Raw genomic sequence first — 17,861 nt, forward strand, 5'->3', positions numbered from 1 at the left:
GGCAGAAGTGTCAACGTCATTGTGGCGGTGCGTAGCATGAAGTGTGGCGATCCAATCAAGGTAACTTGTTTCCATGTCTAAACGTTGGGTATCTCAAACTAGAACTCCAACCAATACTATCTTCTCAAAGGAAGATGGTAGATACATATACAACCCCAACCTCGCTATGCTTTCCCCCCTGGCAAGTATAATTAGAGAAACAAAAATCAAGAGAAAGAAGAAAGATGAGAAATAAAACAGATCTTGGTCAACCCAAGACATTATTTGTTCCCGTCTTATCTCCGTGTCATGCTATATTCAGCCAACCAACAAGTCGTGTTCTTTCTCCAAATCCGTATATCGTTTACATGGAGTTCTCCGGTGGCTTTTTTTGTATGACAGATACTTCATTCCATCCCTTGCTCCAGAAACCTCTGGGCTCTTGACAGCGCATCGGCCGTGATGTTGTTGGCATCCACTACTCGTCCAGCTTTCTGGTAATGTGCTGCCAGCACCCACATGTCACGGATGACGCGCAAGTTGTTGTCGCCTCCATGCGCCGACTCTCTCTTAGAGATGGCATGCTTTAGGTTTTGTTCAGCCATTGTCCAATCTTTCTTCGCCTCCTGCACTCGGGCCAGCATCTTGCATGCGTATGCGTGAAATCGGTCGTTGGACCTGGGTCCTGAATCGGTTCTGGTGAGGTCGAGTAGGTTGACGGCGAGCTCTTCAGCTTTGACTTTGTCGCCGACGTCCATCTGTGTGAATTCTAGTCGCAATGCCTCGACTCGTAACCAATCTGCATCAACTGCCCTTGACGTTTGGGTTTGCGCTTCAGACATTCTCTCCAGGGCTTGGTACATGGCTTCCTGTCTTTTGCCTAGCTCGCTCCCTTTGCGCAGCCGTGTCCTTCCATCCCATATCAGTTGTTCGTAAAGCCAAAGCCGATGCGAATCTGACGTTTCGATGTGTTGCCCCAAAAGATCGACGTTTCGTAGCCAGGCTTGGCGCAGTAAGTGGCACAAGTAACTCCGCCCCTCATCCGAGTGGTAATCGACATTCCGTAGTTGTTGGAGAATGAGAAGGAGAGGATGCTGAGCGGGAAGTTGTCGTTTTGCAAGTACTGTAGCGTGGTCTACAAACAGGCCCATGAGTTGAAGATGCCCCCTGTCCACCATATCAAAGATCGTATCTAGTACGTGCCAGATTAGGTCGGGGTGGTCCTCGCTTAGAACAAACTCGAGCACGTAGAACCCTCGTCGTGCAGCCATCCCCGCAAGGTCTCCCTTGCCATGGTACCATAGGTCGAAAACGAGCTCGAAGATCCGGTACATTGTGCGGCTGTCCTGAATAGGGGGTGAGTTTGGATTTGCTAGGTAGGCCGACATGGGATCTGATATGTTGGGGAGGAATTCTAGCTTGGACTGACTCCAATTGAAAACGCTGCCGAGAACTTGCTCGAGATTGGCGTAGGGCCCTGTATTTGATGGCCGAACCAGGGTCATGGCCATGCTTGTGTCATCCTGATCTCGGTGCTCTTCTGGAGATGTTGAAGATGAAGAGGAGTCGTGGTCATCAACAGTGCTTGTGCCAGAATGTTCAAAAGTAGTCTCGGTGTCCTCTGTTTCGGCTCTTGTGTTTGTATCCGTATCCATTTCCATCTTTGCTTGCGTGTCTGCCTCGACCTCTGCCACAGGAGTGGGCGCTGCAGAATTATTAGATGCACCTTTTCGATATGTACGTTTTCTCAAGTTCCATTTCTTTAGACGCTTCTTAAACATCTGTTCTCTTTGAACCACGAATCAGCTTTTCTTTCCAACCCCTCGGGTCTTTTCTGGGGGAATGGAGGATTGGCTATCCCACTCACGTTGCTGCAAAACCATATCTCGCCTGCAGAATGGCCATGGTTTCGTTCAGCTTCCTGTTGTCTTTGATGTAAAGCTTCTTGATGATTTCGCGCATGGACTCCCACTCATCCTCGGAGTGCTCTTTTGTGTATGTCCTGTCATCCACCGGTGGCGGACAGCCCGGGAGCCGGGGAGCCAGGACTGGCAGACTGGAGGACATGATGTTGTACCATGAAGCGAAGTGGGATAGGATTTGGGTGCAGTGATAGATTTGGGATCCAACCCAGGGCAGGAGAATTGCAGGGGTTGGCCGGGTAGATCAGCGAGTGTAATAGGTAGTGTACCGTAACGGCGGTAGTGATGTGAATAGGATTTACGGATAACCCGTCCGTATAGGTAGATAGGTTGGAAGGGTCAGCCAGCCAAGAGTCAATGGCTGTAAGTGTAACTGTAGCTGTAGCTCATCCGTGTAAGGATATCGATATCGATATCGGCATCGGCATGCCGGACCGTTTCTTTGATGTGCATGGCGAACGGGAACTTAACTTGTCAAGTACGCCTCTTGTGTTTCTTTTAGTCTTCAACTCCCCGGCAGATAGAAGCCGTTTACAAGTCTTTTGGGTTAGTTTCGTCTGATTGGATAGTGGAGTTCCCTGCATGCCGGGTTTAACCTAGGCTTGTTCCGGGTAGGTTCGGAAGTCAAATTGGCATGCTTGATGGTCTCGAATCCGCTGGATTCACTGCTTGTTCCTGGTGTGAGCGGCAGAAAATTGGGTGTCAAAGTTGACAGCCTCATCGGTAGACTAAGGGCACAGTAGCTGGGTTCCATGTCGCCCAGCGCCCGTTCCAAATTCCACTTGAGGAGAATTTAAAAATATGGAATTTCACTAAGTCGGAACGGTTTGACACACGGGGGATCCACAGGGGCAGTCCTAGGCAGAACAATCTTCAGCAGCTGCGAGCAAGATTCCCAGTTTGTGTGAGTAGCGACTTTTGGTGATGACCTCACCGGACAACGCCCCGAATAACGTCGGACCACGCTGATATTTCTTTCTTGATTCTAGTCCTAATCGACACTCTACAACCGGGCTTAAGCCACCGTTTATGACATCAGTCTTCCAGGGTCACTTTTCTTCTATTTCTTCTTCTTCTTCTTCTTCTTCTCTACGTATATAGCAACAAAACAAGGCTCGTATGATAACTGTACGTAACGCTCAGAGTCAGTGGCGCTTTAGGCGAACTTTCACAGTCAAGATACATATCCTGATTTCAATTCTGCATATGCATATGCATCTGCAGATTTAAAGACATCAAGTCCAGTTGTGCGACATACCAAGCCTACTACTGCAGGTTTTGATGAGCTTAAATCCACTTTCTACGGCAAGTCTCCGACGTCTGAACGGCCAATTGGGGTCGATTGTTTCAACAAGGATCATGGTCTATTCACTTCAGTTCAGTCAAGTTCAGCTCAGCGAACCCTTTAATTAGTCCCCCACGGAGTGTTTTTACTTTTCAACGTTCATGGGTGCAGAACTTCACTAGGGCAATCCGAGTTCAGGATGATCGACTGATCCCCAGCTAATTAGACCAACTATACACTCTTGGGGCCTAGTAGTCATATCTTTATTTTGCTAAACTTAATGTAAATGCTAGCAGTAGCCGCACCAAGAGTGTAATAAGACTCAATCATGTCTATCAATCTTTTACAGTAGCCTGTGCACGTACAGTGAGTGGTGAGGTTAGTCTACCGCGTGCACACTTTACTTCTGTGTGTGTGCGTGTCAACGCCCAGTCTTAACTTTTATTGGCAATTCATCAAGGATTCCATGACACTAGTTAGTGTGTTCGTAGCGCGACCAATAGTCGCCACTCACCGATCCCAAATAGGATGGACAGTTGCATTCGGCCCTAGTCATCATCATCTACCGGCGAGACAACTGTGTCTGTGCTGCACCCTCTTGAAACTTCCATGATAGGTACAGCGCCTTCTCGAAAACGCCATCCACGTTCCGTTCATGTGCAGTTGTATGCCGTGCGCCACGCACCAACACTACCGAATACCAAGCTTTTTGGGGTTTTTTTTGTTGGTTTTCATTTCGGAAGCTGCCAGTGACCTAACCAAATCCACCAGTCCTAAGCTCTCTAAGTCTTCTGTAGCCCCGTTAGCTTAGGTAGGCTCTGGACTTAACCGTAGACAGAATCCTAAATTCCCTAACGTAACTCATTGTCGAGCTTCACAGGCTCAGACCACCATGTCAACCCAACGCACGCGTAGCTCGCATCCTTGGCCCAGACGAGGTTAGAGCCGCCTGTATATAGCCCGAATTGACGGAGAAGAAAGCCGGGAGGGTACCCACATCCCGATCATCTTCGATTGTTCTGACATACACATGGAAGATGACAGTTGATAGTCCATTTCATGTGAAAGTGGCAATACTGTCTGTTCCTCTTTCCTGCAGGATTCGGCGGTATCTTCGTATTGCTGCCATGCGCTTCTTTCTTTAGCACCTGCCGACATAGCGTTTGCGCTGTTAGTTGCTCTCGAATGCTGTGGCGCTGGAAACTACCGTCCAGTTGAGATCCTTTAGGACGCTCGATATCTAATACGCCCGCCCCATCTCATCGATGGTGAAAGATGCCTTGGCATCGCTCGTCTCGTATTTCTTGTCAGTGTTGAGTAAACATATTTCAAAATCATTGTTCTAGTCGCCTCTGTTCATGATGAGTGGGGTCACAGTTGAGCTTCACTTCGTCATCCTCCCAATCTCCTGATACAGACAGCTCACTTCAAGCCCACTCACGTCCCAAAGTTCTCAGCCTCTGAAGGGGATTTCGGAATTCGCTGCAAAGGAAATGACACGTGGTAGGTGAGGCAGTTCCGAAACTGTGCCTCAAGTAGGGGTGAGCGTTGAGTTGCAGCCCTCATAGTCATTCGACTTACACGATGCTTGGGTCTGTTGCGTTTAATCCCTCGCAGAGCATGGAAGGGACTCTGTAATTGTGGGAACTCGCAAGCTTATTCAAAAACGGACTCAAGCTGTTTGTCGATGCTCTCCCGCTGAGGAGTATGAAGGATCCCTGTGCCAAAACCATATGTATAATCCACATTGGCAAGGATAAGAAAGGGAAAGTCTCCAGCTGGTAAGACAATGTCTTGGCCGATATCCATGAAATTGTTCCTGCCGAAGAGGGTCAAAAGCCTATAAATTTTGAGCATGAATACATGATTTCCCCTTGGCACTCTTGATAGTCGTGAAGGATCATCATGGGAATGTTCGAGAACCACCTGACTTGTGGATAGTGGCGTCTTGAGCGTTCAATGAGGTGTGCTGAGTATCTCATCTCCCACTGTTGAGGTCCTGGTAAAGCAGGGTAGGGCGTACGCTCACGCCATGTTCCACTACTCGGCAGACGGCCTGATCAGGGAAGGGCAACGGGCAACTTGTTGACATCCTTTTGCCCCTGATGGATCAGGACCGAAGAACCGTCACTCAATCGCCTAGTGGAGATAACGAAGGTTCTCACAACATTGTTGAGCAGCCGGCACTGGTGTGGCTGCATGTGTCTCCGCCCCTTGCCCCGCGAGTTTAACTTGTCTCGCAATGCCTAAAACAGCTTCCCGCAGATCTAAGTCGCTTGTACCAGTAGAACTAGAGACTTGACATATTCAAGACGATTCGCAACCGCTAGTGTTTGCTCTTTTCGCGCACGAATCGCGGATGATCGACCCGTACCGACGAATACTTAGTAGTGGACTCAGGGGTGTTAGGGTGCACAAAGAAAACGGCTTTGTTTCTTGAGATGCTGCGGATCTTCCCCATGGCCTATTTTCTGAGGCACAACAATATGTTGGTCATAGGAGAGGTGGGGGGTCAACGACGTGGACGTGGTCAGAGTCTGCAGAGTGTCTGTTTTCTCGATTTCCGCGCTTGCATTGCAGTAGCTTGGCCAAGCCTTCTCTGCGGACAGGTATCTCCAAGGTAGCTTCCCATATTTATCATCATGGAGGGTAAGCTTGTACGCAGGGCGATGATTGATACGTGAGGAAGGAGCAACCTGTCAGCCGGTGTTCCGTTAACTGTCAGGGGCTAGGGAGAAAGACTAGCCGCCTGTAGCGGAGGCAGGCAACAGGTCACAGCAACTTTTATTGGATTTGCTTCACTCGCTATAATTATATCTAAATCCATAGACCTGCTTTTCAATGAAAGGAATACGGCGACAGTGGATGATTTCGATACCTCATCACCTTCTGTCGGTTACACTTAGGTGCATTAAAGTGTGCTAAATGCCGACCAGTTTGCTTCTTGTTCACAATCAAAGCGGCATTTATCATATCTCTATCTGGGAAATCATTTGTAATCTCTATTATGTACTGATTGAGGTGCGGATCTCGTCAATGTGTCACCCCTACTCGATTGAAAGCAAATATAACGTTCTACCCCTGAAGCAGCCACTGCTTTTGCAGTCACAACGGGGTGAGAAAAGAGAAAACTTTCTGATCAACAAGCAATAAGATCTGCACGATCATACCGGCCTTGTTTTCTTTCCCCTCTGAAAGCTCTCTGCGGCACTTGCAGGCTGCAACGGCGATCATGGACAATATTACAAATCAAGCAGTAGCGTATGGGCAAACTGGTGCGTGACAATACCAGGACGATTCTCTTCGACCGGCAGTGCTGTATCATCTGACAATGGCCAGCTAACCCTAGCTTTGTCGAAGTAATTCAGCCCGATCCGGTAAGTCGTAAGGCTGATATGGCGAATGAAAGGCGTTGGGGGTTCGCACAGGCCTGAGCTTGAAGAGCTACGGAGGATAATCACACAGCATTTAACCAGGACATGAAACCCTGTAATCTCTGGTGCCCAACAAGCCTGGCCAGCTCCGAGTTCAGAGTCGGAGGAATCTCATAGAAACATACATCGGGGAAACTAATTAGCATGAGTGACAAGATCACATGCCTACATGCCTATGAGAAAATGAAGCACAGAGCATTGCAAATAGGAAGAAACAGTTTATCTATGTAGCTTCTTAACTATCTACATTGCTACATGATCAACCGTTGGTGTATTTCTCTAACCTCTCTGGGGAGAACCCTGGCTCTCTGAATGCCTTGGCATTCCATAGTGGTCAGTCATTCTTTACTACCACAAAATGCAGTGACTGAGGAGAATGCATACTCTAGGCATTCGGGTATAATGCCTTGAATTGTTTATCACCAATCGCGTTCAATGTAGTAGAGATAATATTCATCACCATTTGGGGGCTGTACGTGCTGAGACAGCATGGCCCTGTTGGTCAGTTCTCCGCACACTAGCATGTTGAAGACTCGACGACTGAGAGTAAGTGATGGTATCGAAGGGACCAGAGGCGGCATACTAATTTGGTCATCCATTCTCATTATTTTGGATTATGGCCTAGAAGATTGATGTTGGTCTGTCTGATACCCCCTTAACAACACGGCCTTGCTCGTGAGACTTCCTAGAACCTGCAGTCTGTTTTTAATAGGATACTTACTGGGAGAATACCCCCTAATAAGAAACTTACCAGGCCTATGACATCCAGATAAATTCTACATATAACCAAATGGTTGTTAGTTTAAGGATTGGCCAAGTTATCGCCATTTAAACACGTATGGTCTAGACTGGCTAGATAAATACTGGGCCATTCGAGGCTCAACCTGTGATGGTCTTTTCACTAAATAGCAAGTAACCACAAAATGGTAGAATTGCCGCTTTTGGGTCTCTCTTTACTGCTTTGTTTTGGCACATCGTCGGGAAAGTGTAATGTTTGCGATTGATCGCGGTGACGATTTAGAGGCGCAACTGGAGAATAGGGGATTCGGTCCCGGTCACTGCGATGGAGTTCCCGTATTTCCAGCATTAACCAAATGAAACAACCTTGTACATTTGTCAGGGGATGGCAGAAAACTCAGGCAGAAGCTTAGCAACTTAAAGTCAACAATCCAAGAGCGGGTTTTACGAAGCATGAAATCGTCAAATTATTTCATCTCTGGGACAAACATTACCAAGTTTTCTGTGAGCTTGACAACCAAGATATTTCACAGTCAACAACCCACATTTCTTACTAAGGCCGTTGATCTTCAATGCAAATAGGGGAATAGAGACAAATTAAAAATTTATTTTCCACAGTATTGCGATAATCCATTCAGTTGTTAACAATTGTTAACCATTTCGCGATAACTTACCCTAGACTCGATAATCTCGGAACCCGGAAGCTTTTTCGGCCGTTGGAACCAGAAAACGCACGGACCATGATCCGCATCGACGGCCATAAAATCTCGAACGCGTTGTTGAAGCTACGCTTTTTCTTTTCTCTTTTCTTCTTCGTGCGGCTGGCATAACATGAAAATTTTACACCCGTGTTGCTCGAATCCTTGTCCCCGTGGATGCAATCGCAGCGTCAGTTATGCCCCAGATTAATCAAAATTGCAGGCCCGCCCTACCATCGTTTGGCTTCGGTGTTCTATCACACCGAGGTCGTGGTTGGGAGGCAGGACATACCAAAACCTTCACCTCGTGATATGTATATGCATGCATGCGACTCTTATCTGCTTGGTGCTTGTCTGAAACGTCTCTGGACGGTCATGGCAGTCATCATGCGCGTAGAATTGGAAATAGTGCAGTTACGGATTAATGTGACTGGTCTATTATCTAACCCAAGTTACGATGATGACATGGTTAGCCTTTTGTTCCTAAACTCCTATTGCCCATCTCGATGATCTGAATGCATTCGTAACCAAAGCGCATTCCATATGCGCAGAGGTTTTCATTGCAAGACATGACGTTCAATTCTATCCGAAATTCTCTTTACTCATCCTCACCAACCTTCTGGAGCTTGCCCATTTCGCGCTTGGCCCCAGCCTCACCAATGAGCCTCACTCTGTCAAGACGTACGGTCTCTCCATCGCCCTCACCCTGCTGGACGTAGATGACAAGACTCGATGTCTTCTGGAACTTGACGTATCGCAGGCTCAGGTTGACTGTTCCGTCAGCGTTCCAGTCTTCGGGACCGATCTCGATTGCCTGCGTGGGGTCGGTATCGTCGGCTTCGCTAAAGTCGAGGTTGTGGGTGCGGTTGATGTACAGGTGAACGTTGCCAGGTCGCATCACATCTTCGTCGTCCTTGGGAGGGAGGGAGGTGAGCTGCAACACATGTATTAGTCAGAGCGCACATGGCATGAAGAAGTGATGAACCTGCCTGCAGAGTGTGGAGCTTGACGATAGACTGGAAAGGGACGTAGAGAAGTAGCTGGTCGTCGGCTCCGCTCTGAACGTAGTCCTTGGATGTTCCCTTGCCGTTACCAAGACCGCTTGGCTTGGAGCCTTCGAAAAGAACCCGGACACCACCGGCAGCCTCATCGGCGTTGAGAACCTCGAGATCTCGGAGCTCTATTTGGTCGGTGATGTCGCTGTAGCCTCGGGGGGCTTCGGCACCCTTCCAGTTGACTCCATCGCCGCTTCCTGAACCAGAGCTCTCGCCAAGGGAGTCGACCTCGGTCACAAGTTTCTGGATGATGGCCTTAAGCTTGTTAGGGTCAGCTCCCTGAACCTTGTCGATTTCTTTTCCGTCGCGGAAGACGAGGAATGTAGGCAGAGTTGAGACGCTGTATTCTTGGGAGAGCTCGGCTTGCTCGTCGCTGTTGATCTTGGCAAAGGTGACCAGGTTGGGGCGCGATAGTGTGATGGCGAGGCTCTCGTAGAGGGGAGCGATCTGCTTGCAAGGACCGCACCAGTCGGCGTAGACTAGAAAAGAGGCATGTTAGCTTCCATAAATATTCCTAAACTGTCGTTTGAGAGCTGTCGCTCCCAGAGCTAGAGGTAGGTCGCATGGTAGGACATGCTGAGGAAGCAGGATGGCGGGGTATCTATCAGCCATGTCCAAGAGGAAAGAAACTCACAATCAGCGACAACGATGCGCGAAGACTTGAGAAGCGAGTCGAACTGGCTCTTTGAGCTTATCACGGCAAGATGTTCCGACATGATGGGCAGCTTGCGACAGTTGAGTTGGATGGGGGTATGACGGTGTGGCAGATACAATCAATCAACCACGCTCTCTAGACTAAACGTTGAGCCCCTCCAATAAAGATCCATCTGGAGGGGTCATTGTTATACCGGGGTTGGCTTCATGCAGCCAATGGGATACTATACTTAAACATGGACCTCCAAGCACCATAAATCTCAATGCCGAAATACGAATAGGTTTCGAGTGACAGAAAACTTGACACTTATGGTAACTAAAGCACCTAAGCTTTTAGAGGTCAAAATTTAATGATATAAGAGTCTAGTCTAAGAGCATAAAATGACCTATAAATTTCGTCTCTTGTACTTCCAGTCTTAGATACGCAGAAGGAATCCCACAGCCTGATAGAGTTGGCAAAACGTTTACATAATCCGACAAGGCGATATGTTTGTAGCATCTTGGTCTCTAAATCGCTCTTGAATCTGTAATCCGAGGTCTTCCTCAAAATCAGGGTTCGTTTCAACTCTCTTTTCTTTGCATTTTGCATAGATATCGTAGGGGCTTAGCGGCGCCTCGTGGTTTGCGAGCTGTTGTGACACGCGGAGGATCTGATTCCTCCTTTGAGCTTATTTTACCGCCCGGGACGATAGAGGCAATGTATTCTCTCCCCAGATAAGATTCTGTCCTGCTGTTGTTTGGTCAAGAACTATGAGATCTACCATCCTTGTCAGGCCGTCTTTAACCACCTCGTGATGATTGTTGACTGAAGGTATGCCTGAAACTGACTTCGGGCGAGCTAAAATCCTTCTACTAATGAGAAGTTGAAGAAGTTGAAGGAGAGGTCCTTCTGGACCATTATGGCCGATTTGACCCTGGAGTGGCGGTGGTACGGGAAACACGCAACGGAAGCCCTCAATCGAATTGAATGAGTTCTCTGAGAGGAGCAGCAGGGTTCTGCCAAGACCACGCCATGTGTTGAATATCGGCGTTACTGTTAATAGAAAGGCATTGTGATATGGCAGTTCGAGGACCACTTAGTGATGAAGAGACTTGGGATTTTTAGCATCGTCTATCCTAGTTTCGTCATGGACACCTTCATTACCCAACGTATTCTGCATTTTAATAAGTCGAACCACAGGGCAAGCTTGTCCAATGGGTCAGGGATAGCAGAACTAAGATTTAAGCTTAGGAAGAAGAAAATAAATAGCCTAAGAACAGACCTAAGATATAATAAAGTAACTAAATTATCTTATTTCTCAGGGCATGGTGCAGTTTCTCTGTCGCTCCGAGGGCAGGCGAGGTCAACTGGGCTATAATGCCATTGTTGCAGCTTCTAGCTTATAGATGAGTCCAAGTGTATTATTGCCATCGATTCTGGAATCTATATTATTTCATATTCGTTGCTAAATGTTCAGTAGCAAGCCAGTGAGAGGTGCGGAAAGAGTATAATGATAAAATTTACAGTGTCCCGACCCTGAATTCTGTCTTGTAGTTCTAGATCTGGCATTGAGAGCAGCCTGCCCACCACTCATTAACGATGAAGAAAACCCTCCTGTTTTGTGAATGAGCCTCAGTATAGTAGAATAGTTGGACGCTTGAGGTATAAGAGACGGAATTTATAAGTCGGTTTATGCTATTTAGACTATAATTTTAGGTCATTTATTTTTATGTCCTAAAACTTAGAAGTCGCTTTTATTTTGCCACTCAGTAGACGAGACAGCAGTCGTTACCTACGTATCATCTTATTATCAGTATTGTTCCTCCTGAGAGAATATGTACCGGCGAGTTGCGTTTCTTGGTTCCGGTGGTATGGACACTTGTATTCGTTTCCTCAAGCATAGATACCACTTCAAACCGACGTCGTCTCGCAGGCTTATACCATCGAAACAGGTTCTCAACGTCAACTTGCGCCAACGCTTAATAGCAGCAATACATACTGAATGATATAGATTCTGGATTCAATAGCAGTAATGCATTTACATTCATCCTTGATATGGAGATTCATAGTTGGGTACTGAGAAAGGTCCATGTTTAACTATTCCACTGGCAGCATAGCGCTAACCCCAGCACAATAATGGAGCAGACAAGGGCGATGTTCCTTGGGGTATAGAATTCACTGGTACTGGCAGGCGAGCGGTTTGCTGAAAACTAGGAGAAACCGCAGATGAAAGAACAAACACACAATTTCCATTGTAGTTCATTTGAACGTTGAATTTAATGTTGTGAATACCTGTCCGTTTGTGAAAACATGCGCATACGTATGGCCTTGTCCACATCTAATAGTTGAAGGGACTGCCTCCATTACTGTCGAATAAAGTCATTTTAAAATTATTTATTTTACTGTTTAAATAAAGGAGAGCCTATCTATCCATTCCATTTCCTTTTAGACTATTCTAATCCCGTTCTTTATAGTAGAATTAAAAGCCCCTGTATTGCTACGCCGTTTCCTGCACTCCAATTGCACCTTTTCTTCTCATAATCCCTTGCATAATTACTTATTTAATCCTTAAACTCATATCTCTTTTCAGATCGAATGAGTCTACATTCATAAACGAGGGAGTGATTAAATGCACAACTGTTGGGGAAAAGAAGACTGCTGCCTCAATCGCAATATAGTTAAGTAAGATTATCACTATCATAGAATCAACGTAATATCACGATGCCCATGTGCCTCATAGACCCTTAGAAACTTTCACCTGTCATTTTTACTTCCTCCCACTTTTTTTTTTGCTAGACTCCTGGACAAAAAGGTTACTAACTACCTCAAGGCAGACTGCTAGGTACCAGAAAAGTTACATCAAGAATCAACGAAGCAAACAGGGCCTGGTTGTCCAAACAACAGACAAAGGCCCAGATAAGCCTTAGGTGACTCATACACGCAATTCATGTGTGAATTGAGACTATTGATATATAAAGAAGAGGGAATTCCCTTCTGTTCAGTTAGATCTTCCTTCCTTGGGTATCTAGTCTATATCATCTTTTTCATGCATTTTATCCTACTATATAATACCTAGTTCTCTAGCCTATTAATAAGTTGGCCTCCTAGGTCGTAGGTTATAAAAATAAATAACCTAAAGAGTATAGTGTAAGAAGCATAAGCTGATCTACTGGTTTTATCTCTTATGCTTCCAGAGGCTAATTTCTGATACCCTGAGGGCAGAGCAGCATCTCCCACAAAAGCCAATCTCACTCCGAAAAATTCAACATTGCCAGGAAGCTCGCCAAACGGCTCCCGTGCCTCATCGACAACACCAAATCATGGCAGAAGTATAGTCTTTTCGCCAGAACTGTCCACTAAGCCATGAATTCGCTACCCTTATATGTAAAAAGGGTAAACAACCAACGCCTGCTACACAGGATTCATCACCAGATGTCACTGCACGGGATTCGCCAACAGGAGGAAAACGCCCTAGATCAGGAATCCCAGCCTCACAACGTCCAAAACCGAAGAAGCCAAAGAATGACAGAGCTCGTTTTATATAACAACAAATGGGGCGCAGTTAAAACCCCCTGCTGGCAGTGCTATATCTGAGGCCAGAATACCTGCAATGGCAGTTATCTTAACAATTCTCCCTGAGCCGCTCTAGGACTGCAAGTTTCGCAAACGCTTTAGTGGGCAACTCGAATGTCGTTTTAGAGGTATACGCCTCAGGGTATCAGAAAAATTGACCGTCAGGAGCATAAGAGACAAAATCATTAGGGCAGCTTAGGTTACTTAGACTATGCTTCTTAGACTACTTATATTTATAGCCTAAGACTTAGGAAGCCAACCTTTCTGCTACCCACTAGATACGCAACGAATTTGCAGAAAAGCAGCTGCAGTTGGAATGCAGAACGTGGTATGGTATGTGACCAGAAGCTGCCAATTCATACCTGGGACAAGGTTAGAAGGGGGTTTAAGGGAGTGGAAATGGAGGGATAATGCTGCTGTATCTAGACGGTAGAAATAAACAAAGCCCCCGATTTTGATCAAAAGATAATAACAGGTGTTTTGGTACAATTTGAAAGTCAATCATGACTTTTCTAGCTTAAATTGTAGAGTTCAGTTGTTCATTGCTGTACTGACAGAGACTCAGCTATCATGAGATCGACTTTATTGCAATAATATATTGTATTTTCAATCTGCGCATATATGTCACCGTTTTATAGTTGAACAGTATAAATGCATTAGGAACCATACAGATTCAAATAATTGCGCTAAAGAGAAAGCTCTCAAGCGAGAGAAGAGAGCTGATAAGAGCAAGGAGAAGGTATGTGGACGGATTCACCGCAAGCATTAGAAGGATGATCAGAAGAGGAAGAAGGCTATCGAGGAACAAGCATATCTATCTTCTAAACACTCTAAATACTCATAGAATCGTGGTTAATAGGATAGACCTTTATCTTTATTCCTTCTGGTATGGATTTACGCCAACTCGCCATGTCGAATTTCATGTTCTTGGATTGGCTAATTACAATCGCTTCAATCGACTCTACCCTCAAGATCCCGGACTCCCATGATGATTCTATACTCTTGACAAATGCAGAAATAGTGGCAAATTAGTACTTAGTAGATCGCCACAAACAAGTGAGCTAGTACACAACTTATAGGTAAAAAAAAGGCGACTGCCATAATTGCAATATAGTTAAGTAAGATTATCACAGAATCAACGCAATGTTACGATACCGATGTGCCTCATAGACCCCTGGAAATTTTCACCCGTCATCTTTACTTCCTCTCACTTTTTGATCAAGAACCGTGAAGACCACTGGTTCGCTCGCGCATTAGCTGACGTCGAGCCTTGTCCTTCTCTGTAATCGAACGCTGTTAGCAAATGGCCATATCATCGTTTTACATTCTCAAGAACTATAGCTTACCCTTGTCATAAACCAAGAACTCGTGGAGACCAGCGCCTGCTGGTACCATAGGCAGGAGAGGGACCTTCTTGTCGGTAACAACCTCAAGAAGAGCTGGGCCGTCTGTGTTGATGAGCCACTCGAGGCTAGCCCGAACGTCATCTGGCTTGGTGACCTTTCTCGCCTGCACGCCCATTGCGTCGGCTAGCTTGATAAAGTCGGGGTTCTTCTGGTGGGTGTGTGCATAGCGATCCTCGTAAAACAGGTTCTGCCATTGGGTAACCATGCCTTGCTCCTCGTTGTTGAGAATAATAACCTTGACGCCGATGTTAAATTGAGCAGCGGTGGAGAGCTCTGTTAGGGTCATGTTGAAGGACGCATCGCCGTCGATGTCGATCACGAGGGCGTCTGGTTTCGCCACCGCAATTCCGATCGCACTTGGCAGTCCAAAGCCCATCGTGCCTGCATCCCAGAGTCAGATAGAAACGGCCAAGGTGCAAAACCTTCACTTACCTAGTCCACCACTTGTGACAAATGATCGAGGCTCTCTCCACAAGTAGTGCTGTGCTACCCACATTTGCTACTTCAGGTCAGTTTGTGTTCGTGATAGGGTTGGCTGCTCATGGAAAACTCACATGCTGACCGACTCCAGTGGAGATAATTGTCTTCTTGTCAATTTTAGAGGTGAGATCGCTCAGCTCTTCAATCAGGGTCTGAGGCTTAATGAGACCGCTGCCTCCCGGAGCGTCAGAGTGCTCATAGTTGGACAGGGGCCACTTAGCCTTCCATTCAGAAATCTTGTTGAACCATCCGCTTCGTTGCTCCATGCTTGTGGGTGTAAGCATAGGCATGAGCATCTTGAGGTTAGTAGCAACATCGCCCTCAATGGCCTCAGTTGCTTGAATGACCTTGTTGATGTTCTTGGGCAAGATATCAAAATGGATAATGCCGCCTCGCTTCTCAGCTGCTGCGGCCTTGGCATTAGGAGCAAATTTTGAAGTATTTAAGACAACGCGATCGTCAAAGCGCGCGCCAAGGGCAATAATCAGGTCGGCCTCCTGCATTGACATGTTGGCATATGCCATGCCGTGCATACCAAGCATTTGTAGTGACTTCTCGTCACGCTCATCAAATGCGCCAAGACCCTGGAGGGTTGTCGTAACAGGGATAGAGCACTTGTCGGCCAGCTCGCGAAGAAGCTCAGTTCCACCTTCAGACTGGATAATGCCCTGGCCAGCGTAAATGATAGGCTGCTTGGCTATCTTGATAAGATCAGCAGCACGACTCAGGGAGGCGTTAAGCTGCTTCTCCATTACTTGTTTGGCGGTTTGAGAAGCCATGCTTGGGATAGAGGGCAGGCGAGTTTGTGTCGGTATAGCCTTTCGAAGAATTCCGGCTGTAATATCCTTAGGAAGATCGATAAGAACGGGACCAGGACGACCGCTAGTAGCAATCTCGAAAGCCTCGTTAATTCGTCGCGGTAGCTCAGCAATGCTTGTAACCATGCAATTCCACTTGCATGCACTCCTGCTAATGCCCACAGTATCGCACTCTTGGAACGCGTCCGATCCGATGGCACTTGTCACGACCTGTCCAGTAAAGACCACGATGGGAGTGCCGTCTGAGAGAGCATCTTGCATGGGTGTGATGACATTGGTCGCTCCTGGGCCTGATGTGACGAGTACAACACCAGGCTTACCGGTGGCTCGTGCGTAGCCTACGATATGTTAATATAAACCTTGTTCAAGGAAGCGAATCGTACCTTGTGCCATGTGGCCGGCACCTTGTTCGTGTCGGGGCAGGATAAAGTCGAAGTGTTTCGAGTTGTAGATAGCGTCAAAGACGGGAAGGATAGCACCTCCGGGGTAGCCAACTGGGACTAGTTAGCAGGTGGGTTCTCATTTGGCACTGCCGACAAAGATGAAGTTCGGCTGGAGAAGTGAGACAAACAAATATGCTTCACATCGTGTCTGAGCATCATCTCGTGAAAGATCTCGCCACCGGACTTTCCAATGAAACTAAAGTCACATGAGTAATGGCGCATTGTGGTTTGAGAGAGGGTTCTTACGACTCATCCATCTCGGGATTTGATCGGTTGACAAGAGGCTGAACATGACGGCGAGATTCGGGCTCCAAGTTGAAGGCAGGGCTGGGCACCGGGCGAGTCTGACTGTGAGGTAGATCAGCAACATGATGGAGATAAGATTGATATTGAAACGTCAATTGACGAAGCGTGACACCGTAAACGAGGTTGTGAGAGCGTCGATAATCAAGAAAGACAACTGGAAACGTACGGCGCGGCAGAAGTGGTAGCAGTGGCTTTTGTTCTTTGCGTCGCGGGCAGCGTTGTTCGGGCCCTCGCGTGGCCAAAGGCGCGAATAGCCTGTCTCGTAGGGCGACTTCGGAGCATCGTGGAGTAGATGTATGGGTTTGGAGGAGAGGAAAGTCGGGGTAGGTTGGTGAAAAGATGTCAATGTCAATTGCGTGATTGAGCACAAGCGCCCAGAAAAGAGCAAGAGAATTCAAAGATTCCAGTCTTTGGTTGTCTTTGCTTTGGAGTCGAGGAGGATTGGAAAAAGTCAAAAAAGTTGTTGTTGGAGGAAGAGAGGGAGGTGGGAGAGGCTGCTGCTAAGCCTAGGAAGGTTTGGCTCTGGATCGGAGCGAAGCCGGACACAAACCTGGGGCAAGACTCAATTTAAAAAAAAAGAGGATGGCACTAAATGGTATTAAATGGCACCGCACCAGTCACTAAGAGTCGAGACATTCACAATCACCCTCCGACGTCGTCGTCCGGCAGTCCGGTAAAAAATGCGGGGGATCTGTTCGTACCAGGTAGCCAATCGTGTGTATGTACAGACGCCACCGGAGGAACGTGTGGTGGCGCCTGTTGAAAAGGCACTGGAACCGTTGCACGGTACATATCTAGGCCTATAAGCTTTAGGGGATAGGACTAAACAGCCTAAGAAGTCTGACCAAAATGCCATAAACCAATTGACCAATTTAGTCTCTTATGTTTCCAACGGCCAATCGTGAGGAGTACATACTAGGTACTGACCTATGCAGCAGTTGCCACAAGCTCAGCACAGTTGGAGTGCGGCTATGCGGGACGACATCGGAGTAAATGAGCCCCCACCTCCGGTACACGGAGCTAGCCAATCTGCAAATCGGTCTGGGTCTAGACTCTTACAACTGACATATCTACTACTCAGCGGGGAACA

At 47.0% G+C, this 17,861-nt stretch overlaps 3 protein-coding genes across 3 annotated transcripts; all 3 read right to left on the minus strand.

The window, feature by feature from the left end:
- Positions 1-265: 265 nt before the first annotated feature.
- FGSG_01084 (uncharacterized protein) lies at positions 266-2,361 on the minus strand. Its single transcript, XM_011318542.1, has 2 exons — positions 1,847-2,361; positions 266-1,767 (listed from the first exon to the last, which is right to left on the minus strand). Exons 1-2 carry the CDS (start codon positions 2,044-2,046, stop codon positions 387-389), a joined length of 1,581 nt encoding a protein of 526 aa, XP_011316844.1. The 5' UTR covers positions 2,047-2,361; the 3' UTR covers positions 266-386.
- A 6,117-nt stretch (positions 2,362-8,478) lies between these two features.
- On the minus strand, positions 8,479-9,865 carry FGSG_01085 (uncharacterized protein). The gene is made up of 3 exons (XM_011318543.1): positions 9,746-9,865; positions 9,046-9,590; positions 8,479-8,990 (listed from the first exon to the last, which is right to left on the minus strand). The coding sequence occupies exons 1-3, from the start codon at positions 9,825-9,827 to the stop codon at positions 8,655-8,657; spliced, it is 963 nt and encodes a 320-aa protein (XP_011316845.1). The 5' UTR covers positions 9,828-9,865; the 3' UTR covers positions 8,479-8,654.
- A 4,329-nt stretch (positions 9,866-14,194) lies between these two features.
- On the minus strand, positions 14,195-17,053 carry FGSG_01086 (acetolactate synthase catalytic subunit; the record flags this gene model as incomplete). The annotated part of the gene is made up of 8 exons (XM_011318544.1): positions 14,195-14,598; positions 14,665-15,105; positions 15,157-15,223; positions 15,279-16,360; positions 16,406-16,516; positions 16,594-16,661; positions 16,712-16,813; positions 16,938-17,053. 8 exons carry the CDS (start codon positions 17,051-17,053, stop codon positions 14,537-14,539), a joined length of 2,049 nt encoding a protein of 682 aa, XP_011316846.1. The 3' UTR covers positions 14,195-14,536.
- Positions 17,054-17,861: the final 808 nt, after the last annotated feature.

This window comes from Fusarium graminearum, chromosome 1 (genome assembly GCF_000240135.3).
Source record: "Fusarium graminearum PH-1 chromosome 1, whole genome shotgun sequence".
NCBI lineage: Eukaryota > Fungi > Ascomycota > Sordariomycetes > Hypocreales > Nectriaceae > Fusarium > Fusarium graminearum.